At 35.1% G+C, this 20,628-nt stretch overlaps 1 protein-coding gene across 1 annotated transcript; it reads right to left on the reverse strand.

The window, feature by feature from the left end:
• Positions 1 to 407: 407 nt before the first annotated feature.
• On the reverse strand, positions 408 to 19,818 carry LOC134267133 (glutathione S-transferase 3, mitochondrial-like). Its single transcript, XM_062749352.1, has 5 exons — positions 19,514 to 19,818; positions 19,151 to 19,212; positions 17,815 to 17,872; positions 10,257 to 10,329; positions 408 to 831 (listed from the first exon to the last, which is right to left on the reverse strand). The coding sequence occupies exons 1-5, from the start codon at positions 19,637 to 19,639 to the stop codon at positions 728 to 730; spliced, it is 423 nt and encodes a 140-aa protein (XP_062605336.1). The 5' UTR covers positions 19,640 to 19,818; the 3' UTR covers positions 408 to 727.
• Positions 19,819 to 20,628: the final 810 nt, after the last annotated feature.

Below are 20,628 nucleotides of genomic sequence, written 5' to 3' on the forward strand. Positions count from 1 at the left end.
CGTTATTTCTCGATCATTTTAGGAGCTCACGGCGGGTGCGACTTCTGGTGTTTTTGAGGTCCGTGTTTGTCCATCTCCTATTTTGTATTGTTTACTGGACTTTTGAGCTGAATACTATTCGTTATCTCCATATATTCCATGTTACTTTGGCGTTCACATAATATTGCTCCAAAGTTTCAGAAGACGATAGCAGATCGTTTTAATATTTTGTAATGGGGATTCTCTCTCCTTCACGGCACCTGATCCAAGTTCTGGTGTTTTAGAGGTCCGTTTTTTGCTCTGCTTCTTATTTCTTTCAATGGACGTTTGCTGTTAATATATCATGCAACTGAAAGTCGGCTAAAATGACGACACAGTAAATATTATTTATTTATTTACTACATATTATATATACATGTATTCAGTACAATTTAATCAATTAAGTTTGTCAAGTCATATTACAGATGTTTTTATATTTATTAACTATACATGTACAAAATTGCTTAAACCTTCCCAGGTCATTGTATGATGCATTATAACTTACATTTAACAATTAAATAGGCTCACTAAACCACGTCGTTTTGATGATGTACTATACAAAAATTAATGGAGTATGTGACGATAATTAGTTTCATAAAGAAGTTTTGAAAATCATATTATTATGCTACATGAATGCGCATCAGAGAGAAATTAGTGAGTGAATAAGTAAATCTCAAAATTCCTTGACTATTTCATAAATGTTTGTTCACTATTTAACGATTTGCAGTAGGTTGAGTCCAAACATGATGGAACACACCAGCATTCCAAGAATTCCAAAGTATGCAAATGATCCGCGAAGACGCTTCTTTGGATCTACATGTATTATATGAAAAAAAAAACAAATTTAAAATGCAGGATACATATATATAGCATACTCTAAAAAAGACATTTAAATCAAAAATGATAAATGAAACTCATTCAAACCATTCCAACTGCTATGGTCAAAGATTGAGAAAGGATAGTCTTTGAATTTACTGGGTGGCAGAAAATTTTGTTTAACTGTCACCCAGTAAATTTAAAAGAATTTTTGCTAAATCTTACGCATGAAAAGAAGAAAACACTTGTTATGGCCTTCAACTCGACATTTAGATATATTGACAACATATTGTCAATTAACAATGGTAATTTCCATTCTTATGTCGATACGATATATCCTGGTGAGCTTGAGATAGAAGATACCACAGAGTCTGACACAACTTTTCATATTTGGATACTGTAGAAGTACTTTTTTCCGCGGAAATTTGTCCTAGCGTACTTAATATAAATGTATTTCATATAGTGACAGTCTAAGAAATCCGCGTAATTTTCTACCCGCCGATTAAACAGAAATTGAGATTCCGCGGAATTATGACCCCGTGGAAAAAAGTACGTCTGCAGTATTTTACTTGAAAAAAAAACGTTAATGGTAATCTAATAACCAAGCTCTATGATAAACATGAATTTAACTTTTCTCTCGTCAACTTCCCTTACTTATGCAGCAATATACCTTCATCACCTGCATATGGAGTTTATACGAGGGTTGTTCGATATGTATTATGTATTGTACGATATCTCAAACTGACTGACGGCTGAGCCAAGGGCCTGTCGGGACTTGTATCGACGACCAGATAAGAACTTTTTAAGTTTTGGAAAAAGGAAAAAAGCGCATGGTGCTAGATCCGGAGAGTATGGTGGGTGTGGCAAGACGGTAACCTTCTCAGACTTCAAAAATTGCTTCACAAGCTCAGATGTATGTGATGGAGCATTATCACGAAGAAGGCGAACATGCCTAAATCCCGACACAGGACGTCGTTTCTGATAATATTTCTTGTGCGCTTTTTCCGTACAACATCTCGGTAATACCGACCTGTTACACTTTTGCCCTTCGGCACCGAAACCATCACAAGAGAAGAATATGCAATAAAGGACCTTCTTTGTGCTCATTGTCCTTTTGGCAACTACAGGCCTTCTATCGTGTTTGGTTAGCCATAATTTGTTTCCATATTTTCTTGCTGGTTAGAAATTGTGAACCTATGTTTCGTCACCAGTAACCATGTTTGCAAATTGTCCTTAATTGAAGTTTGGAAACATTTTTACACTGTAGCAGTCGCTTAGCGGTTTGTATTCGTACCTTTTCTTGGTCATCTGTCAATATATGGGGTATCCATCTGGCAGAAATCTTTCGTACTTTCAAAATACGCTTCAAAATGAAATGCACCCGCGATAGCGACATGCCAACAGCTTTGGCAATATCACGAATCGTGTACCTGCCATCACTTTCAATTATTTCCTTGACTTTTGAGACATTTGTCTTGCCTGAATGCCCTGATACAGTCACAGGTCGACCCGATTTTGCTGCATCTTTGACGGACTCTGTGCCAGTCAGAAATTTCTGTCTCCAACTACGAACTGTCTCATAAGATACCTTATCAGACCCATAAACTTCCCCCAATTCAGTAAAAAACTGCTTTACCGAATTACCGAGTTTTGTGCGAACTTTTATATAAGCTCTAATTTCTTTGATATTCTCAACCCTTTTCCCAACAATTTTTACAACAGTGGTCAACGACTGGCTCTATTGAAATGACGATTATTTTATAACCCATGTGTAGATGAAGGCTCGTGTTTATACTGTTGGCAAGGTATTGAATAGAGTTATCCAGGCGTATAAATATCGACGAAGGCGTTATCGCGCTGTGGTACAATACACAATACATATCGAACAACTCTCGTATATCTCAATTGATTCGATACGCAAGAGCACGCTCTACGTATGAACAATTTCTAATACGAGGTAAATTATTGTCTAACAAGTTGATGAAACAAGATATCAGCAGTCTCATTAAAAGTCATCATTTCGTAAGTTCTATGGTCGACATAATGACCTTGTCAGCAAATACAGTTTATTATTGAGTCAAATACTGACTGACGTTTTTCATACTAATTGTTAGTCCATTATTTATACACTGAATTGACGACGGATCTTTTCGTTATTTCTTGATGATGACAAGGAGAACACGGCGGGTGTGACCGGTCGGCGGGTGATGCTCACTCCTCCATGGCACCTGATCCCACCTCTGATGTTTTGGAGGTCCGTGGTTGCTCTGCCCCTATTTTGTATTGTTTTATGGACTTTTGATCTTGAATACAGTTCGTTTTCTCCATATGTTTTATTTACAACATGAAGGGATAAACAGTTTTCGAGTACTTTGAAACGAAGTATAGTAAAACTGTTTGGTTTACTTTATTTTCATTAAAAAGGACGTACAGAATGCACAAGAACCAACCAAGAAAGATACCCTTTTTTAAAAAATGCTCTGGCTTAGAGGAGGAAGACCCTCTCCAAAACCCTCCCAAAGCAATACCCTGTATTGATATATTCCTCATTTTCTTTGGGTTTGATTTGGAACACTCATCTAAATCATCTAACGCAATCATCTAAGTGTGGGACATCCCTGAAAAAAAAAACACTGGCCCCCGAGTTCTGTGGGTTTTGCATTAACAATGTCAAACAATGCAGCTACAGAAACCTTAACCAGAGAACAAAGTGATGGAAGAAGGATTGATACCACTCAGGATACTAATGGTATGCCGGGTGACTCTCACACTCTGACAGGATATGTCCTTCGACCAAAAATAACACGTAGAGTGTGCTACTGGAACGTGCCGGCCCTCTACCAAACAGGAAATCTGGCGCAAGTGGTGAGAGAAATGGAGCATTTTAAGATCGAGCTTCAAGAAAGTGTACTAGTCCGATAGGAAGGGGTCAAAACAACTAGTGTCGGAACATCAAATACTCTACTCTGGAAGAACTGATGAACATCATAGTAGGAGAGAAGCAATAATAATAAGTTTATAGAAGTCTACTAGAATGAAAGCATGTGAATGAATGAATCATAACAGCAATATTCAACTCAGCTTTTGCCATACTTTAGTGGTATGCTATACACAAACAGATGATGCAAAAGACGATGAAAGAGTCTCCTTTTACGACAGCTTACAAGAGATAGTAGACAATACACCCTCTCACGATGTCCTGCTTATCTTGGGAGATTTAAATGCAAAAGTAGGGAAAATCAACCTAGGCAAAGAAAGCATCATGGGTAAGCAAGGCATAGGAGAATGTAACAGCAATGGAGAAGGGCTGTACACTTTCAGCCAAGAACACAACTTGATAATCGGTGGGATTATATTTATGCACAAAGATATCTATAGGAAAACATGGAACTCACCAGATGGTCATACGAAACCCAAATTGATCATGTCATGGAGAAGTGGTCTCCTAGATGGGTTGCCGTGGGAAGTGACCACTCATTAGTATTGGCTAAAGTCAAGTTTAAGCTAAGGAAGAAAGATGAAAGACCGCCTTCTACTGACATCCAAAATCTTAAAGACGAGAAAATTATGAGATCTTTTTAATTAAAAGTTCACAACAAGTTTGCGACAGCTATGGAACACTAAGATGAAATTCATATTGAAACAGTTAATGAGATACTATTAGATCATGTAGATAATGCGCAGCAAATACTTGGCCCAAGAAAGAGGTAAGAGAGGAAATGATCTCGGATAATTCGTGGAAATAGTAGAGCAACGTAAAGAAAAGAAAAAGAATATCCTGTCCACTAAATTTAAAAAGATAAGTTCCAAGCAGAATATCGGGCTATAGACAAAGAACTTAAGAAAAATGTCAGAGCAGACAGGAAGGCATACACTGAAAAACTAGCTAATGAAGCAGAACAAGCAGCTTCAAAACAAGATATGCAGACTCTCCATCGAATTACACAATTACTAGCAGGTAAATTTCAGCCATCAGATTTACTAGTAAGAGATTAAAAGGAAACGTCTTATCAAATGAAGAAGACATACAGAGACGATGGAAATTTTGAGGAAGTGTTCAGTATTAATGATACAGAAAATGAGGTCATGGTAATACCAGCCATAAACACACTGGATATTAATACAGTTCCACCCAGTATAGAAGAGGTGAAGTAGGCAATAGGGAAATTAAAAAATGGAAAGGCTGCTTGCATTGATTAGATAAATGCAGAGCTCCTCAAGGCCAAAGAATATTGGACACCTGCCATCTTGACAAATATGTTACAGACCATACGGGAAGCAGAAGAGACACCAACTTTCTGGAGAACAGGCCTTATAGTAATTAATATTCAAAAAAAGAAGACCTTTCAAACTACAACAACTATAGAGGGATAATGTTGCTCTCCGTATCCATGAAAGTGCCAAGCAGAGTGATATTGAACAGAATCACAAATATAGCAGATCCTCAATACTGAGGAAAGAACAGACAGGTTTTAGAAAGGGAAGGTCATGTGCCGACCAGGTATTCACTCTCAGACAAGTACTAGAGAATTTGAGCAAAGCAATGAACGGAACGCTCCACTTTACATCAATTTTATCTACTTTAAAAAAGCTTTTGACAGTGTTAATCGCCAAGCCTTAGGAAAAATTATGGGATCCCAGATATTATCGTTTGCAGCTAACTGTAAAGTTTCACGTTACGTCACGATCTTGTTGAGAGCTGCACTCAAGGTAAATTGTACATGCCTCCTAACCGCAAGCTTTACGACTGGAACTTTCTTCTTATCCCTGATTGGTTGCTCGTGCAACAGACTATTTCCGTGTCAATGTTGATAATTTGAGTTGACCAATCACGTGAATTTTTTACGCTGGATGCATCTGACGAAAAAGATCGTGACGTAACATGAAACTTTACAGTTAGCTGCAAACAATAATAAAATCATCTCCATCATTAAGATACTGTAAAGGGATATAAATGCCATAGTTATCTGTGGATCAAACCTGTCAGAGGAGGGGTTTTTTTTAATTGAAGACGAGTAAAACAGGGATATCTGCTCTCTCCTCTTCTCTTCAGATTCTACACTGACTGGATCATGCGAGAAACTACCAAGAATAAGAGGATGGGAATCACTTGGGCTATGACAGAGATGTTTGAAGATCTAGATTTTGCAGACGACATAGCACTTCTATCACACCGACATTGTGACCTGCAAGAAAAAAAAACCAACCAACTAGCAGAAACAGCAAGGAAGATTGGCCTGAAAATTAACACCACCAAGACTAAGATCATGAAGGTCAATACTAAATCATACGAGTCCATCACCCTATATAATAAAAATAAAAGAGGAAGTTGTCTTTCTAGGAAACAATACACCACACATGGGAATTCTGAGGTAGATGTGCTAGCTCGTATTTCTAAAGCCACATGAGCGTATGTGGCACTATGAAACATCTGGAGGTCAGCAAAGATCAGCATAAATACGAAAATAAGAATTTTCAAGAGAAACGTGCTTGGGGTCCTCATATATGGTGCTGAGCAAGGAAAGTTACACAAACCATTTCAAACAAACTAGATGCCTTCCAAGCACGTTGCCTTCACAGAATACTACAAATTTTCTGGCCTAATACCAACTCAAACGAAGAGCTGTACAACAAGACAAGCACCACTCCTCTATAAAGAAAAGAAAATGGTTGTGGATAGGACATATATGTAGAACGGAATGCACTTAACCTCCATCCTAACGGTTGCATTGAGATGGACACCCACTGGCATGAGAAAGAGAGGAAGACCAAACGAGGCATGCAGAAGATCGGTAGAGAAAGAAATTAAAAAAAAACAGCTGGACAAGGGGACAGGTCCAAAGATGGACACAAGATAGGTCAACATGGAAGTCTCTGGTGACAGCCTTATGTGCCAAACAGCATGAAGAGGACTTAATAAGTAAGTAAAGTATTCTAATTAATGCGTTCCTTGTATTCCTAAGGTTATTATGGCACGCCGATTGGTTCAAAAATATTTTCTGCACGACCTTAAACTAAAATTACACGAGCAAGTCAAAACTTACACAAAGTGCGGAAAATACACACAAAGTTATTGAAATTTACACATACTATACAAAAATTACACAATCAAGAACATATTTACACGATATAATGAGAAAATTACACAAACGTAAAAACGAAAACTGCACAAGTGAGAATACAACATCGACATAATATACGGCGCATCCTCATTGCGCACATTTCATTAATATTCATTAGAGAACAGCTCAGTGTGGTTTGGATGCTTGAAACGTTATAAATCAAGAGGATGAGTAATGTGTTAATAATATTTATTCAATCTTTTAAAAAAGATTCAGTCTTTCAGAATTACGCTAGACTCTCAAGAATATGCACATTACATAGTGTTTTAATATACATTTAAAAATTGACAGGTACACAATTTGCATATAAATTAACACCCCTATATCAAAAATACATTCTACATGTATATAAAATGTAAAAAGGGGTGTGTGGATATATATATTATCAGTTGCGTGTTTAATTGTTAGATTTTTTAATGTCATTCCTCTATATAGCAATATCTTTTGAAAGTTCAAAACAATGATAATATCATAGTAAAGGCAAATAATAACAGCGTAAGGTAATACAGGAGAGTTAACAACAAATGAAACTCTTTTCCTCCACCACCCACTGTGTGTACTATGGTAATAATTAAGGTTTTGGATGCGTGACCTTTTCATATCGAGAGATTCCTGGCTCCCTGCTGGTGCTGGAATGAAAGACACCTGTACGATAATCGATTTATAGTTATTTGACACATTAATAATACCATTTGATTGAAGGTTACAAGCATTTCATTCAGAGATTTTGAAGCAATGTTGCTGCCATCTGGGTTGTGGAATTTGCCCGATACATTTTTAGAAGTAAACAGTAAAAAAAAAAAAACAATAAATAATTGCGCAACTTTAATTTTAATATTAAAAGAATCCATCATTTTTTTTAAAAAAAATAACTCGTAATAAAATTATACAGTGTTTTACTTATGTGAATTTCTGTTTTTCTAGTGTAGATTATTTTGAATAGGTAAAATGCATATAAAGGAGTTAAACAATTTAAAATTATATTATGCTGATACACATTTAGTATCGCTTTTTAAAGTGAGGAGGGGGGGGGGGGGCAAATTATACCTAAACATTCTAATTAACAAGCAAAAAAAAAGGTAAAGCGTCCATTCTCGAAAATCCTATTTCGTTGAGGTAGTGATCGAGGCACCTTCAATTCCAATCCAGCAACAAAAAGGGGGTTTTTTAGTTAAAATGGAAGTAGGTTCTGTTTGCAAAAAAAAAAAAAAAACAAAAAAAAAAAAAAAAAAAAAAAAATAAAAAAAAAAAAAAAGAGGGGGGGATGCAGGTCCCTTCTGAAATATATTTTTAAGAATTTAAGGGTACGATATCCTAGGATTTGCCTGTGCTCGACATAACAACATTTAAAAATTGGGGGTTGGGTTGGGGTCAACCAACATGTAAAGGAAAATTTACTATAGCAAAATCTATACTCAAAAATGAGAGGGATGGGGGGTCTACAGGCCTGATTGACGATTAATTTCGTTTCATAATAATACAAGTATAATCATGTTCCTTTTTTCATAATGGCCATTTACATGTATTTGGGTAAAAAAAAGTAATATTACAAGAAACTTAGTGGTTGGAAAATAATTTCAAAAATCATGAAGTCGAATTTGAAATGTAAACAGAATTTGTTGTCTTGGAAAATACTTGCCACACGTCGAGCTCCATAAAGAACATAAATTATTTGCATTTTTCAGAGTGATAAAATACGTTCTATTACACTGCTGTATCCATTCTAATTTTTTTTATTGCTTCCTATTTGTAACATTGTACGCATAGATGTACTTAGTAAATCACAATGTTTTAAAAGTAACAAAACACAAAAGCGCATGTACATAAAGCACATAGAGTATATATATTCTCATTTTATCTGGTCCTTTTTATTAAAATGAAAACATTTGTCATGCAATCGCCATTACGAATGAGGGTAACGCTTACAAGAAATGTCTTGTTTTTATTGAGTAGCTTATAACTGAAAATATGAGATTTCATGAAAGGAATTCATAACAAAGTATGCTAAAGATCTCCAACCAAAACTGATATCCTGATATTTTATAAGTATGAATACATGTGTTATTAGAATAAAATATTTTTTATGTTTGACGTTAGATCAAAATACATGCTGTGTACATCTAAGGTAATACCAACTTTTTTAAGTTAAAAAAATATATATATCCAATAAAATGAATACAGGTATATATAATTTCCTATTCCGAGTGTTAAAGAAAATAAAATAGTTACAAATGAAGAGTATCAAAATTAATTCTACAGCTTAATGATTATAATCAGCAATAATTCTGATTCAATTTCAATGAATAATCAACTTTATTAATCGTTTGATTATGCAAGTGTTAATTCTATATTTATACAAGTAATTTCCATTAAAGTTGTATCTATAAATTAGAAATTTTCAAAAGCTATTGAGAGTTTATTTATATAAAAAACAAAAAAAAAAATAATTCTACAATTTTTTAAGAAAATCAAGATCCTAGTCAGCCGCACTATCGTTTGGTACTTTGAGTTCGGAGTCGAGAGCATCATATGCAACGGTGTTTTTTTTTTTTTAAACTCGCATTATACAATTCCTTCTTGTCACAATTTTTGTCATCAAATAATACCTCCATATATTAGTTAGGATCTCGGTCAATACAAGAAAAACATAATATTTTGAAAAACTTTAAAGTATATTCTCACATATAGATCACATGGAAACACTTCATTTGTTCGATTGGCATTAGCTAGAAATCGGATCGAGGTTTAGCAAAGAAATAAAAAAGCAAAGTAAAGCACATGCCATCGTCAACGCCATTTAATTTCCATTCTCGATTACATCCAGCTAAGTAAATAAAGAGTACAGAAAACCAAGAACACGATGAATAATCTATGTGCATAATAATGATATGCGCAGCTGTATGCGCAGTAAAATTGTTTGTGTATATTTTTCGTTTCCTCTGCTCGTGCAATTTTTGATTTTTTGTTTGTGCATATTATACCCCTAAATCGTGCAAAAAATTTCGGATTCGTGTATTTTTCGTTATGTTTGTGTTAAAATCTTTCAAACTATGTGCAATTTTTACCTATACGTGCATTTTTATTTTACTTGTGTATAATTTTCATCTAGCTCGTGTATAAAATCTTGATCGTTGTGCAGAAAATAATTTTGAACCAATCGGCGTGCCATAGGTTATTGTTTCTTAAACTACATGTACTTCACAGAACTAAAACTCTATTATTTAGCAAGTTCTTTCGCTCTTAGCTCAGATACCATACATTGCGCCACATCAATTCCGTTATACATTGAATACGGCTTACCTCCAGATTGGTATCCTATGGCATAGACAATTCTACCCAGGACAAATATTAATCCACAGACTGCAGACAATTTCTATAAAATAAATAAATAAAGAACTTTATTCGGTAATAACCAATATTTGCCCCCCAAATCAAACTTTGATGGAGATATATTTAATTAAGTTCTTAAACAGGGGAGTGTATGCTGACTTCAAAGCACTGAATATTTTCATAAGTAATGACGCCATATGTACGTAATGACGTCACAAACATGACGTAAATTTCAGCTTTGTATGAATTTTACAGAAAAATGTACATTTTTCGTCGATATTTTGAGTAAAAGTCACCGAGCGCATGTGTGTTCAGGATCAATATTTTGATATAATGTGTAGAATGATAGTATCAATGAAATATGTCAATATTGTTCCTGAACAAACTTGCGCTCTATAAATTTTAAAGCTAAAATTGTTGAAATTTTGTCCATTTTGTCCTCTTTCTGATAAAGGATATAAAATCGGACTAGTTTGTGACGTCATAAAAACAAAAATTGTGAATACACTGCTTTGACACTGAAATATTTTCTGATAATTTATATTTCTCATACAATTTATTGAATTCAGCGCATTTCAGGAAGTTTTCAAAATTTGACTTTTGTGGGGGGCAAATATATGCAATATACCGCATATAGTTCTTTTGGCATTCTTCGGTGCCTTGTATTGCAAAAATAAACAAATTGGTCGATCGTAAGGTAAATAGTTGTCAGCTATTTTGAACTCTAAATGTTTAATTTCGGTAGAAATACAAAATCACTGGTATCTACCAGACTCATTGTATCTCATTCATTTTTTAACCCTCTTACTGCCAGACCTGTGTCTAATTTGTGCAGTTGATACGCCAGAACTTTTGCTGACGAATATCAGAATGTGTTAAATATTCTTTTAATGATCAGCAACAAACTTATAATTTTTTATTGTAATGACTTTACAAATTACTAAAATTTATAACGAACACAGGGGCATTTCAATTCTGATTTAATGACGTCAGCTCCTTTGCTAGTATTACGTCACAGTCATAAAAAAAAATCCGCGTAATTTGGCAGTGAAAATTTCATAATGTAAAAAGAGTATGAAAAATATGAACGTTTTCAAGAGATTGATTTAGTATTTATTTATTATTTTTTTATATAGTTTTACGCTGTTTAAAATTACTACTAATATATATCTCGGGGGATAGAATGAGTTGTAAAAATAAACAGTATTTTTAATAAAAATTCAACACTATTTTCAGGTTTGCTAAGCAAACGTTATGCAAATATAAGCCCCAGTCTTCGCTAAAAAAGAGGTTTTAGACAAAATAAATGCATGGTTTTCTTTTTTACGATCTAAGAAACAAAATGTATTAATAAGGTAACTTTTACATTAATTGTCATTTCTTTTTATTTCCTACACACAACAATGCAAGTTGCGTAAGGTATAATGTATTTCACCCGTCAGTCAAAATGTCAGTCCGTCCGTCCGTCAATCCAGTTTTTTTTTTTTTTTTTTTTTTTTTTTTGTCAGCGCAACTCCTCTTAAACCGCTGCACAGAATTTCATCAAGCTTTGCAGATATTTAGGACGCAATGTGTAGATGTGCATATACCTGGGAAATTCCGATTCCTTTATTTCTTCCGGGGTTTTCAGTACTTTGAGTTTTGGGGGAGCGTGGGGTATGTGAGCTTGCTCAGTTTTTCTTTCATTTTAAACACAGGTGCTTGGGGACGGGACCCCCCTTCCGTGTTCCTTTCTCCAGTTCTTTGACTTTTTTATTAAAATATTTTTCTATGACATATTCACACACTATTACTACTAAAAAAAATAAAAAAAAAAAAAAAGGAAACTAAAACTAGCCCTTTATAAAAATCCATTACCTCTGATACTATATATCATAAGGTCAAGTTCAAGGAAGCTATGATATGTGCAAATTATCAATTCAATAACTGGAAGAAGATTAAGCCAAAAAGTAGGGGAAGGGGGCTAAAAAATGACACACACACGGTAGTTATAAAAATTTGTGACGGTGTGTGTGTGTGGGGGGGGGGGGATGATAATTAATATAACATTTACAAAATCTAACTCTTCCTTTGGTTTGTGCATGAAACCTAATTCAAAATTACTATCATACATCAAGAACATTTTAGCGGTATGTTAATCTGCATATAACTCAAGAAGTTCTAAAAGCCAATGAATTTTTATTTTCGAAAAATTCAATTTATTAGGGAATTTTGTTCCATGTACAGGTGCACATAGAAATCATTTTTATGGTCGTAGGAACCGAAAGTGGAGGCTTGAGGGACCCTACACCCCCCTAATTTTGCCGACATGTAATAAACTGTGTAAAACATTGGAAGTACGCGCTCTCATAACGTCTGTATGATAACTTGTTAGCTTGATACTTATAATTTGTTTCTATCTGATAGTCCTCCCATGAAAATATTCGCACCCCCCACCCTTCAAAAACAAAATGCATGAAATTGCTTCCTGTAAATTTTAAACTGATATGTTGGGTAACATATAAATTTACAAAATCAACCACAACTTTTAAGAATTAAAAAAGAAAATCATATATTCTGCATGTCCCTTTTGATATGAAAATAAATCTGTTATCTACCAGTATTTATAGGCAAATGATTTACGATGAACCTAGTTTTAGTAATATACATGATTGTCAAATTTTGCTAATCCCATTATTTTTCAAAATTGCTATCATATTTTAAGCAGGGTATTTGCTTAAAAATTTGCAGGGTGGCTTTTAACAACTACGCAAAATATTTGTGGATGTTTTTCTAACTCAAGCAACAGAAATTGAAAATATATAGGAGTTTTCGATTGAGTCCCAGAATATACAGTGTGTGGATAACGAAAAATCTCGAATTTATCTTTGAATACTGAAACAAATGTATTAAGATACATTTTCTCTGGTGTCTCTTTTTGTCCTTTTTAAATGGGGATGGGGGAGTTAATTTCAATGCTTTAACGTGCACGCTTGCAAAATAGTAGTTAATCCACAGTAATGTATAACAAGAGGCCCACGGGCCACAGCGCTCACCTGAGCACATCAGGCTTGAATTTACCCCCCCCCCCCTTCCAGGCGTTCATCATTTGAACAAACTAGAATCTACACTACCTGAGGATGATTCCATATAAATACCCCGGGTATCACTAATCATAGCTTTGAAGTACTTGAAAAGAAGATTTTAAAAGGTTTCCCTATATTTCCCTATGTTAAACTTGGGTCGGCCATTTTGGCCCCATCATATCCCAAGGGCAGGGGTCATTATTTGAACAAACTTGAATCTACACTACCTGAGGATGATTCCACATGAATTTCATCTTTCCTGGCCCAGTGGTAATTGAGAAGGATTTTAAAAGATATTTCCTATATATTCCTATGTAAAACTTGGGTCGGCCATTTTGGCCCCATCCTTGCCCCGGGGGTCATGATTTGAAGAAACTTGAATCTACACTACCTAAGGATGACTCCACATGAGTTTCATCTTTCCTGGCCCAGTGGTTCTGGAGTAGAAGATTTTTAAAGATTTTTCCTATATATTCCTATGTAAAACTTGGGTTCGGCCATTTTGGCCCCACCCTTGCCCCGGGGGTCATGATTTGAACAAATTTGAATCTACACTACCTGAGGATGATTCCACCTGAGTTTCATCTTTCCTGGCCCAGTGGTTCTGGAGAAGAAGAATTTAAAAGATTTTTCTTATACATTCCTATGAAAAACTTGGGTCGGCCATTTTGGCCCCATCCTTGCCCCGGGGGTCATGATTTGAACAAACTTGAATCTACACTACCTAAGGATGACTCCACATGAGTTTCATCTTTCCTGGCCCAGTGGTTCTGGAGTAGAAGATTTTTAAAGATTTTTCCTATATATTCCTATGTAAAACTTGGGTCGGCCATTTTGGCCCCACCCTTGCCCCGGGGGTCATGATTTGAACAAATTTGAATTTACTCTACCTGAGGATGATTCCACCTGAGTTTCATCTTTCCCGGCCCAGTGGTTCTGGAGAAGAAGATTTTTAAAGATTTTTCCTATATATTCCTATGTAAAACTTGGGTTCGGCCATTTTGGCCCCACCCTTGCCCCGGGGGTCATGATTTGAACAAATTTGAATTTACTCTACCTGAGGATGATTCCACCTGAGTTTCATCTTTCCCGGCCCAGTGGTTCTGGAGAAGAAGATTTTTAAAGATTTTTCTTATATATTCCTATGAAAAAATTGGGTCGGCCATTTTGGCCCCACCCTTGCCCCAGGGGTCATGATTTGAACAAACTTGAATCAACACTACCTGAGGATGATTCCACATGAGTTTCATCTTTCCTGGCCCAGTGGTTCTGGAGTAGAAGATTTTTAAAGATTTTTCCTATATATTCCTATGTAAAACTTGGGTCGGCCATTTTGGCCCCACCCTTGCCCCGGGGGTCATGATTTGAACAAACTTGAATCTACACTACCTGAGGATGCTTCCACATGAGTTTCATCTTTCCTGGCCCAGCGGTTCTGGAGAAGAAGATTTTTTAAAAATGCCATTAATTATTAACAAATTCATGATTATCTCCCCTTGGAAAAGGGTGTGGCCCTTCATTTGAACAAACTTGAATCACCTTTACCCAAGGATAATTTGTGCCAAGTTTGGTTGAAATTGGCCCAGTGGTTCTTGAGAAGAAGATGAAAATGTGAAAAGTTTACAACAACGACAACGACTACGACGACAACGACGACGACGACAACAACGACAGACAACGGACAAATTTTGATCAGAAAAGCTCACTTGAGCCTTCGGCTCAGGTGAGCTAAAAACTTCTCTCTAAAAAAATCTCTCAAACATATTCTTAATTTTGTCTTATATTACTACTAAAGAAATTGACAGGGGTATGGATGTACAAAGTACGAACGCTTTCTGTTGCTCTGAAACATATCGCAGCTAAAGAAATCAGGATGTGTCCCACAGAAACGGAGTCATCAATATGTAACCATGGTTGGTGCGGCGAAATATTTTTTCTCTTTCTTCATGATAATCAATAATTCATTGAAGATGTACAATTTCAAAACATAAAAGATCCACTGGTAGTACTCCTGATTTGACTTTTCCCATTCCTTTTTTGTTTTAATTGTCCCCCGCTTGAAAAGTGGGGGATATTAATTTGGGTTTGTCCGTCCGTCTGTCCGTCCGTCCGTCCGTCCGTCTTTCTGTCTGTCTGTAACGCTTTCGTTTCCACACGATATCTCGAGAACCCTTTGAGCTTTTGTAATGAAATTTAGCATAGCAACTCCCTATGGACTAAAGAAGACCCCTATTGATTTTGAGGTCAAAAGGTCAAAGGTCAAGGTCATAAATAAGCAAATTCTGTCTGTTAAAACACTTTCGTTTCCACACGATATCTCGAGAACCATTTGAGCTATTGCAATGAAATTTTATATAACAACTCCCTGTGGCCTAATGAAGACCCCTATTGATTTTGAGGTCAAAAGGTCAAAGTTCAAGGTCGTAAATTTATACATTCTGTCTGTATGTAATACTATCATTTCCGGGCGATATTTCAAGAAGATTTTGAGCTTATGCAATGTAATTTTATACCAAAACTCCCTAGGACGTCTCTCGCCTCTCTCAAAGTGCCCCGCCCCGTTTGTTTTATTAGTCTTTATAGTATTACATGTCGCTATTTTTAGCGCAGGGGCATGAGGAGAGTTATTGCGTATAAAACAGGTTCTCGGCGGACTTTATGTTCTTATTACATCTATTAGAACTGTTTAATAAAGGCTAAATAAATCAAACACCATGGATTGTGTAAAATTTTGAGAATACAGAACATGAAAACATGAATATATACATGTATGTGACTTCAATTCTGCATATACTTCATAGCGCTTATAGCGATTCCGTGGTCTAGTGGTTATGTCTCTCGCTTCAAATGTGAGAGGTCCCGGGATCGAATCTCGGTCAATTTATTCTTTTTTTTTCTTTTTTTTTTAAATACTGTTTTTTTTTTACTTATATATATAGTATTCAGCATGTGAAATGAAAAAGTTATGAGGTTATAAAATCATCATTACAGTGTGATAAACATTCCATATAAAAAAAATCTTCTATACACATAATAAAGAATAAGCATTCAAATCTTTATATGCATATTGACATACATGTATTTTATTTGCTTCAGTATACATGTATACATTTAATAATTCTACAAATTCAGTCAGGGGGAGCCGACTTTTTCCCTAAGCGGGGGACACGAATTCTCTGAATTAGCTTGTTAATTTTTGCATCCGACGCACGTATTAAGATTTTTATTTTTATTTTATTTTTTACAAAATGGACATAGATATTTTCTGATTTAATTATTTCTAATCAGATAAATAATCATAATCTAGTTTTTCTGTTCTGTCTTCCGCATTTCAATGCGTTCCTGGACTTGATTCAAAATTTCAGTTAGTCATGAAACGCGTTATTTATTATATTTATTAAACTTACCTTTGAAAACCTAATTTCCAAGGGATGGTGCGTGTTGAGGATTTTCTTGACTCAGTTTTTTAAAACAACAGCAGGACAGAATATTTAGGTGTCTAAGGGTCATCAGTTTCTTAAATTTAATTTTTATTTTCTTTTTCTCTAGAAAACTTCCCATGATTCCCAATGGAGAAGAGATTATTATAATCACATATTAAGTAAAGTTTTCAAAGGTAAAGTGTTTCATTCCAAATTCTTATGCCCCTCTCCCCTCCACGGGAATTGAGTGATCAGCCTCTCAATAAAACGAAAGAGGAACAACCTAAATTTTATTTGTGTTTCTGTGGGGAAAAAAATAAGACGATACTAGTATACTGATCATACTTGGCAAATAATGATTCTTTTTTTATTGCTAACAAAGATTAATTTCAAGTCTTCTCTTTCAATGTAGTACGATATTTATGAAGTCATAATCATACAATGTATTTCTCTCTAATATTCATTTTCTCTTATTTTTTCTATATGGATCTCAAAGTAAATCTATAGCTTTTAAATGAGAAAGATTTCAATAGTTGTTTTATTTGTCATCTTTATGAATACTTTTGTCAAGTCCCTTGAATAGCCTATTAGGCCTACCCATTGTGACGTTTTTGACGTCATCAACACGAGTTTGACGTCGTCAACGTATCACAGTTGTGGCTTACTTCAAATTTATGCCCACAGATATGATACAATTTTTATCAATTGAAACAAATAAATGCGTAAGAATAGATAAACAATTAATAAACTTAGATATTAAATAGATAAAAACTTAATATATGAAATATTTCTGATGGGTCATATATGACCCCTGTGGCAGCCAGTGGGTAGAGCCCATATTTGACCCCTCTGGCAGTAAGAGGGTTAAACAAAGAAAGATGAGCCCAAGCAAAAATGTATACATGCATATTCCAATTAAATTCCCTAATAGAAAACAACCCCTAAGTTGTGTCGCCTGCAAAGAAGAGTGACACTACCTGGCATCTGTTCGTCTGTCCGTCCGTCCCAGTTTGTATTATCAATTAATGTAATTATACCTACCGGAGCATACAGTCCACTCATCACTTGTAGAATCAGATATATAGGATAAACCTCTAATCTGAAATAAGAAAGAAATGTCTGTATGGTTATGTATGGAACTGTATGGTCCTGTGTGGTACTGTATGGGTTCTGTGTGGTACTGCATGGATCTATATGGTTCTTTATGACTTTGTATGGTATTGTATGGTTCTAAATGGTACATGTACTATGGTTCCGTATGGTATTGCATGATTCTGTACGGTAATGTATGGGTTTTATAGTTTGTAGAGTACTCTATGGTTCTGTATATGGTACTGTGTGGTACTGTAGGGTTCTTTTTGGTATTGTATGGTTTTGTATGGTACTGTATGATACTGTATGGTACTGTATGGTTCTGCATGGGGTCGTATGATTCTTTGTGGTACTGAATGGTTCTGTATTGTACTGTACGGCTCTGTATGACACTGTATGGTTTTGTATGGTACTAATTTATGGCATTCTATGGTTCTCTATGGTACTGCTCGATACTGTATGGATCTTTATGGTACTGTATGGTTCTGTGCAGTACTGTATGATATTATATGGTTCTTTATGGGGCCATATGGTTCTGTATGGTACTGAACGGTTCTACATGGTACTGCATGGCTCTGTATGGTGGTGTATGGTTCTGTACAGTACTGTATGATACTGTATGATATTGTATGGTTCTGTACAGTACTGTATGATACTGTATGGTTCTTTAAGGAGCCGTATGGTTTTGCATGGTACTGAACGGTTCTACATGGTACTTTATGGTTTTGTATGGCAGTGTATGGTTCTATATAATATTGAATGGCTCTGTATAGTTATGTATGGTACTGTATGGCACTGAACGATACTGTATGGTTTTGTATGGTACTGTATGGCACTGATGAACGATACTGTATGGTTTTGTATGGCTCTGTATGATAGTGTATGGTTCTGTATGGTATTGCATGGTTCTGTGTGGTACTGTATGATACTGTATGGTACATTATGATACTGTATGGTACTGTATGGTTCTGTATTGCTCTGTGTGTTATTGTATGGTTATTACTGGTGTCAGGTTTATGATCTTGATTAAAATTCAATGCATGTGTACAATGTATACATTAGCAGAAAAGGGCGACAATCAATTCATGGTTTTATAATTATTTTTTTTTAAATAAGTAAAGCTGAGATTTTTTAGTTTACTACAAAGAAGTATTTTTTCCAATATTAAATTTTAGGTTTCAACTTCTTTCATAACCAATTTTTTTTTTACACTATATCACTTTACCCTTTACACAATGTATTTTTGATATGAAAGATGATCTGAACAGAATTAAATTTAACTTACGTATTTTGATGGGCTCTCTGGTAACAATTAAATCGATCATCGTCCCCGTACATTTTAGGGTACTGCAAATTAAAAAAAAATATCATATTACGTACTCATCAACCATTCAATAAATCATTGATCAATATGATTCACAGTTTAGTTTGAGTACTGATTTACTGTGAACGAATCTAGAAGATTCTGCTCAGCTATGATAATACAGGGTCAACAAAGTTTTGAAATTTTTATTCCATAGACTAGCTAGTTAACAATAAATGAAATTAAGATAGAAAAGCAATGCGGATTTTGTTTTCTGAAACAAATAAATGTAACATGATTTAAGGTAGGTTTTCATAAAAAAAAACAAACATCGTCCCTACTTACTTGCACGTTGAATTTTTCTCTCGCTTTAACGACCTGGTACCCAACCCACCAGCTCATAAAGATGGAGGAGACGATGACCAGCACCACATATCCAAAGTCGCTACCCAAAACCGCAGCGGCGTCCATTTCTTTTTTTTCCTCAGAGAATAGCGATAAGTTGACTTTGCAAATGCTTTGCAATAATGTCTAACAGATATTTATAAACAAGCAATGCTTATTTATGTAGAATTCAGGGACAATAACCGTTCCATGTGACCGACTTTTTTTACCTCCATTCAAAGAATGCCAGGTGTGCATTATGAAATATTCGCTGTAAATTTCGAAGGGTTTTCTATTTAGAACAAAAAAAAAGATTCTTTGATTAATCTTATTAGTATTTCAGTTATCTGAGGTTCAGCTCCAGTAACTATTTAGATAATTAACTATCGCACTAATTATCATTTCGAATTTGGTTTTGTGATACCTTTTGTACCTCGTTAGGATTGGGTTTTGCGATACCTTTTGTATACCGTAATAGAATTTATATAAAATACTTTGACGGGCAAAAAGAAAAAAAATGTCCAAACACGAAAGTCGTTGGGAGGGGGGGGGGGTTACAGCACAAGCACTTGTTTCGTATACGGGGTACCCCCTACCTATATTTACCACTGGTAAATATAGGTAGGGGGTACCCCGTATACGAAACAAGTGCGTGCCCTAATTAAGAAAATAAATATATTACCAAAATACCATGCTTAATCTATCCTATGATATAAAGTGGGGAAACCTGCCTTTCAATGAAAATTTTCTACTATTATTTCATTTTTTATGCATACTCATAACTAATATAGGGGAGGGGTTAATATGATGTTTATTTTATATATGACCCATTTATAGCTACCCATTAGACACAAGAAATTGTTTTATCTTTATGTAGAAATGATGATCGTCGACCAGCAATTATTAATATACTTAGCAAGTACCCCTACCTAAGTTGATTATTTAGGTAGGATGTATATTTTTCTTGAGAAAAGAAAAATAAATTTTGTCAGGTGCCCTGACTTAAAAGCTATATATGGTGTATCTGAGCTAAAAATACGAGATTAAGTGTAGATTTACATTATATTTGTTATTTA

The sequence above is a fragment of the Saccostrea cucullata genome, unplaced genomic scaffold (genome assembly GCF_032062105.1).
Source record: "Saccostrea cucullata isolate Sc308-1 unplaced genomic scaffold, CSIRO_AGI_Scuc_v1 ctg245, whole genome shotgun sequence".
In the NCBI taxonomy this organism is placed as follows: Eukaryota; Metazoa; Mollusca; class Bivalvia; order Ostreida; family Ostreidae; genus Saccostrea; species Saccostrea cuccullata.

Excerpts from the sequence above, each read along its gene's own strand:
- LOC134267133 (XM_062749352.1), bottom strand. The coding sequence starts at position 19,639 with ATGGACGCCGCTGCGGTTTTGGGTAGCGACTTTGGATATGTGGTGCTG. Across the intron at positions 19,213-19,513 it reads GAGAAAAATTCAACGTGCAA|TACCCTAAAATGTACGGGGA; the intron begins GTAAGTAGGGAC and ends TTTAATTTGCAG. Across the intron at positions 17,873-19,150 it reads CAGAGAGCCCATCAAAATAC|ATTAGAGGTTTATCCTATAT; the intron begins GTAAGTTAAATT and ends TTCTTATTTCAG.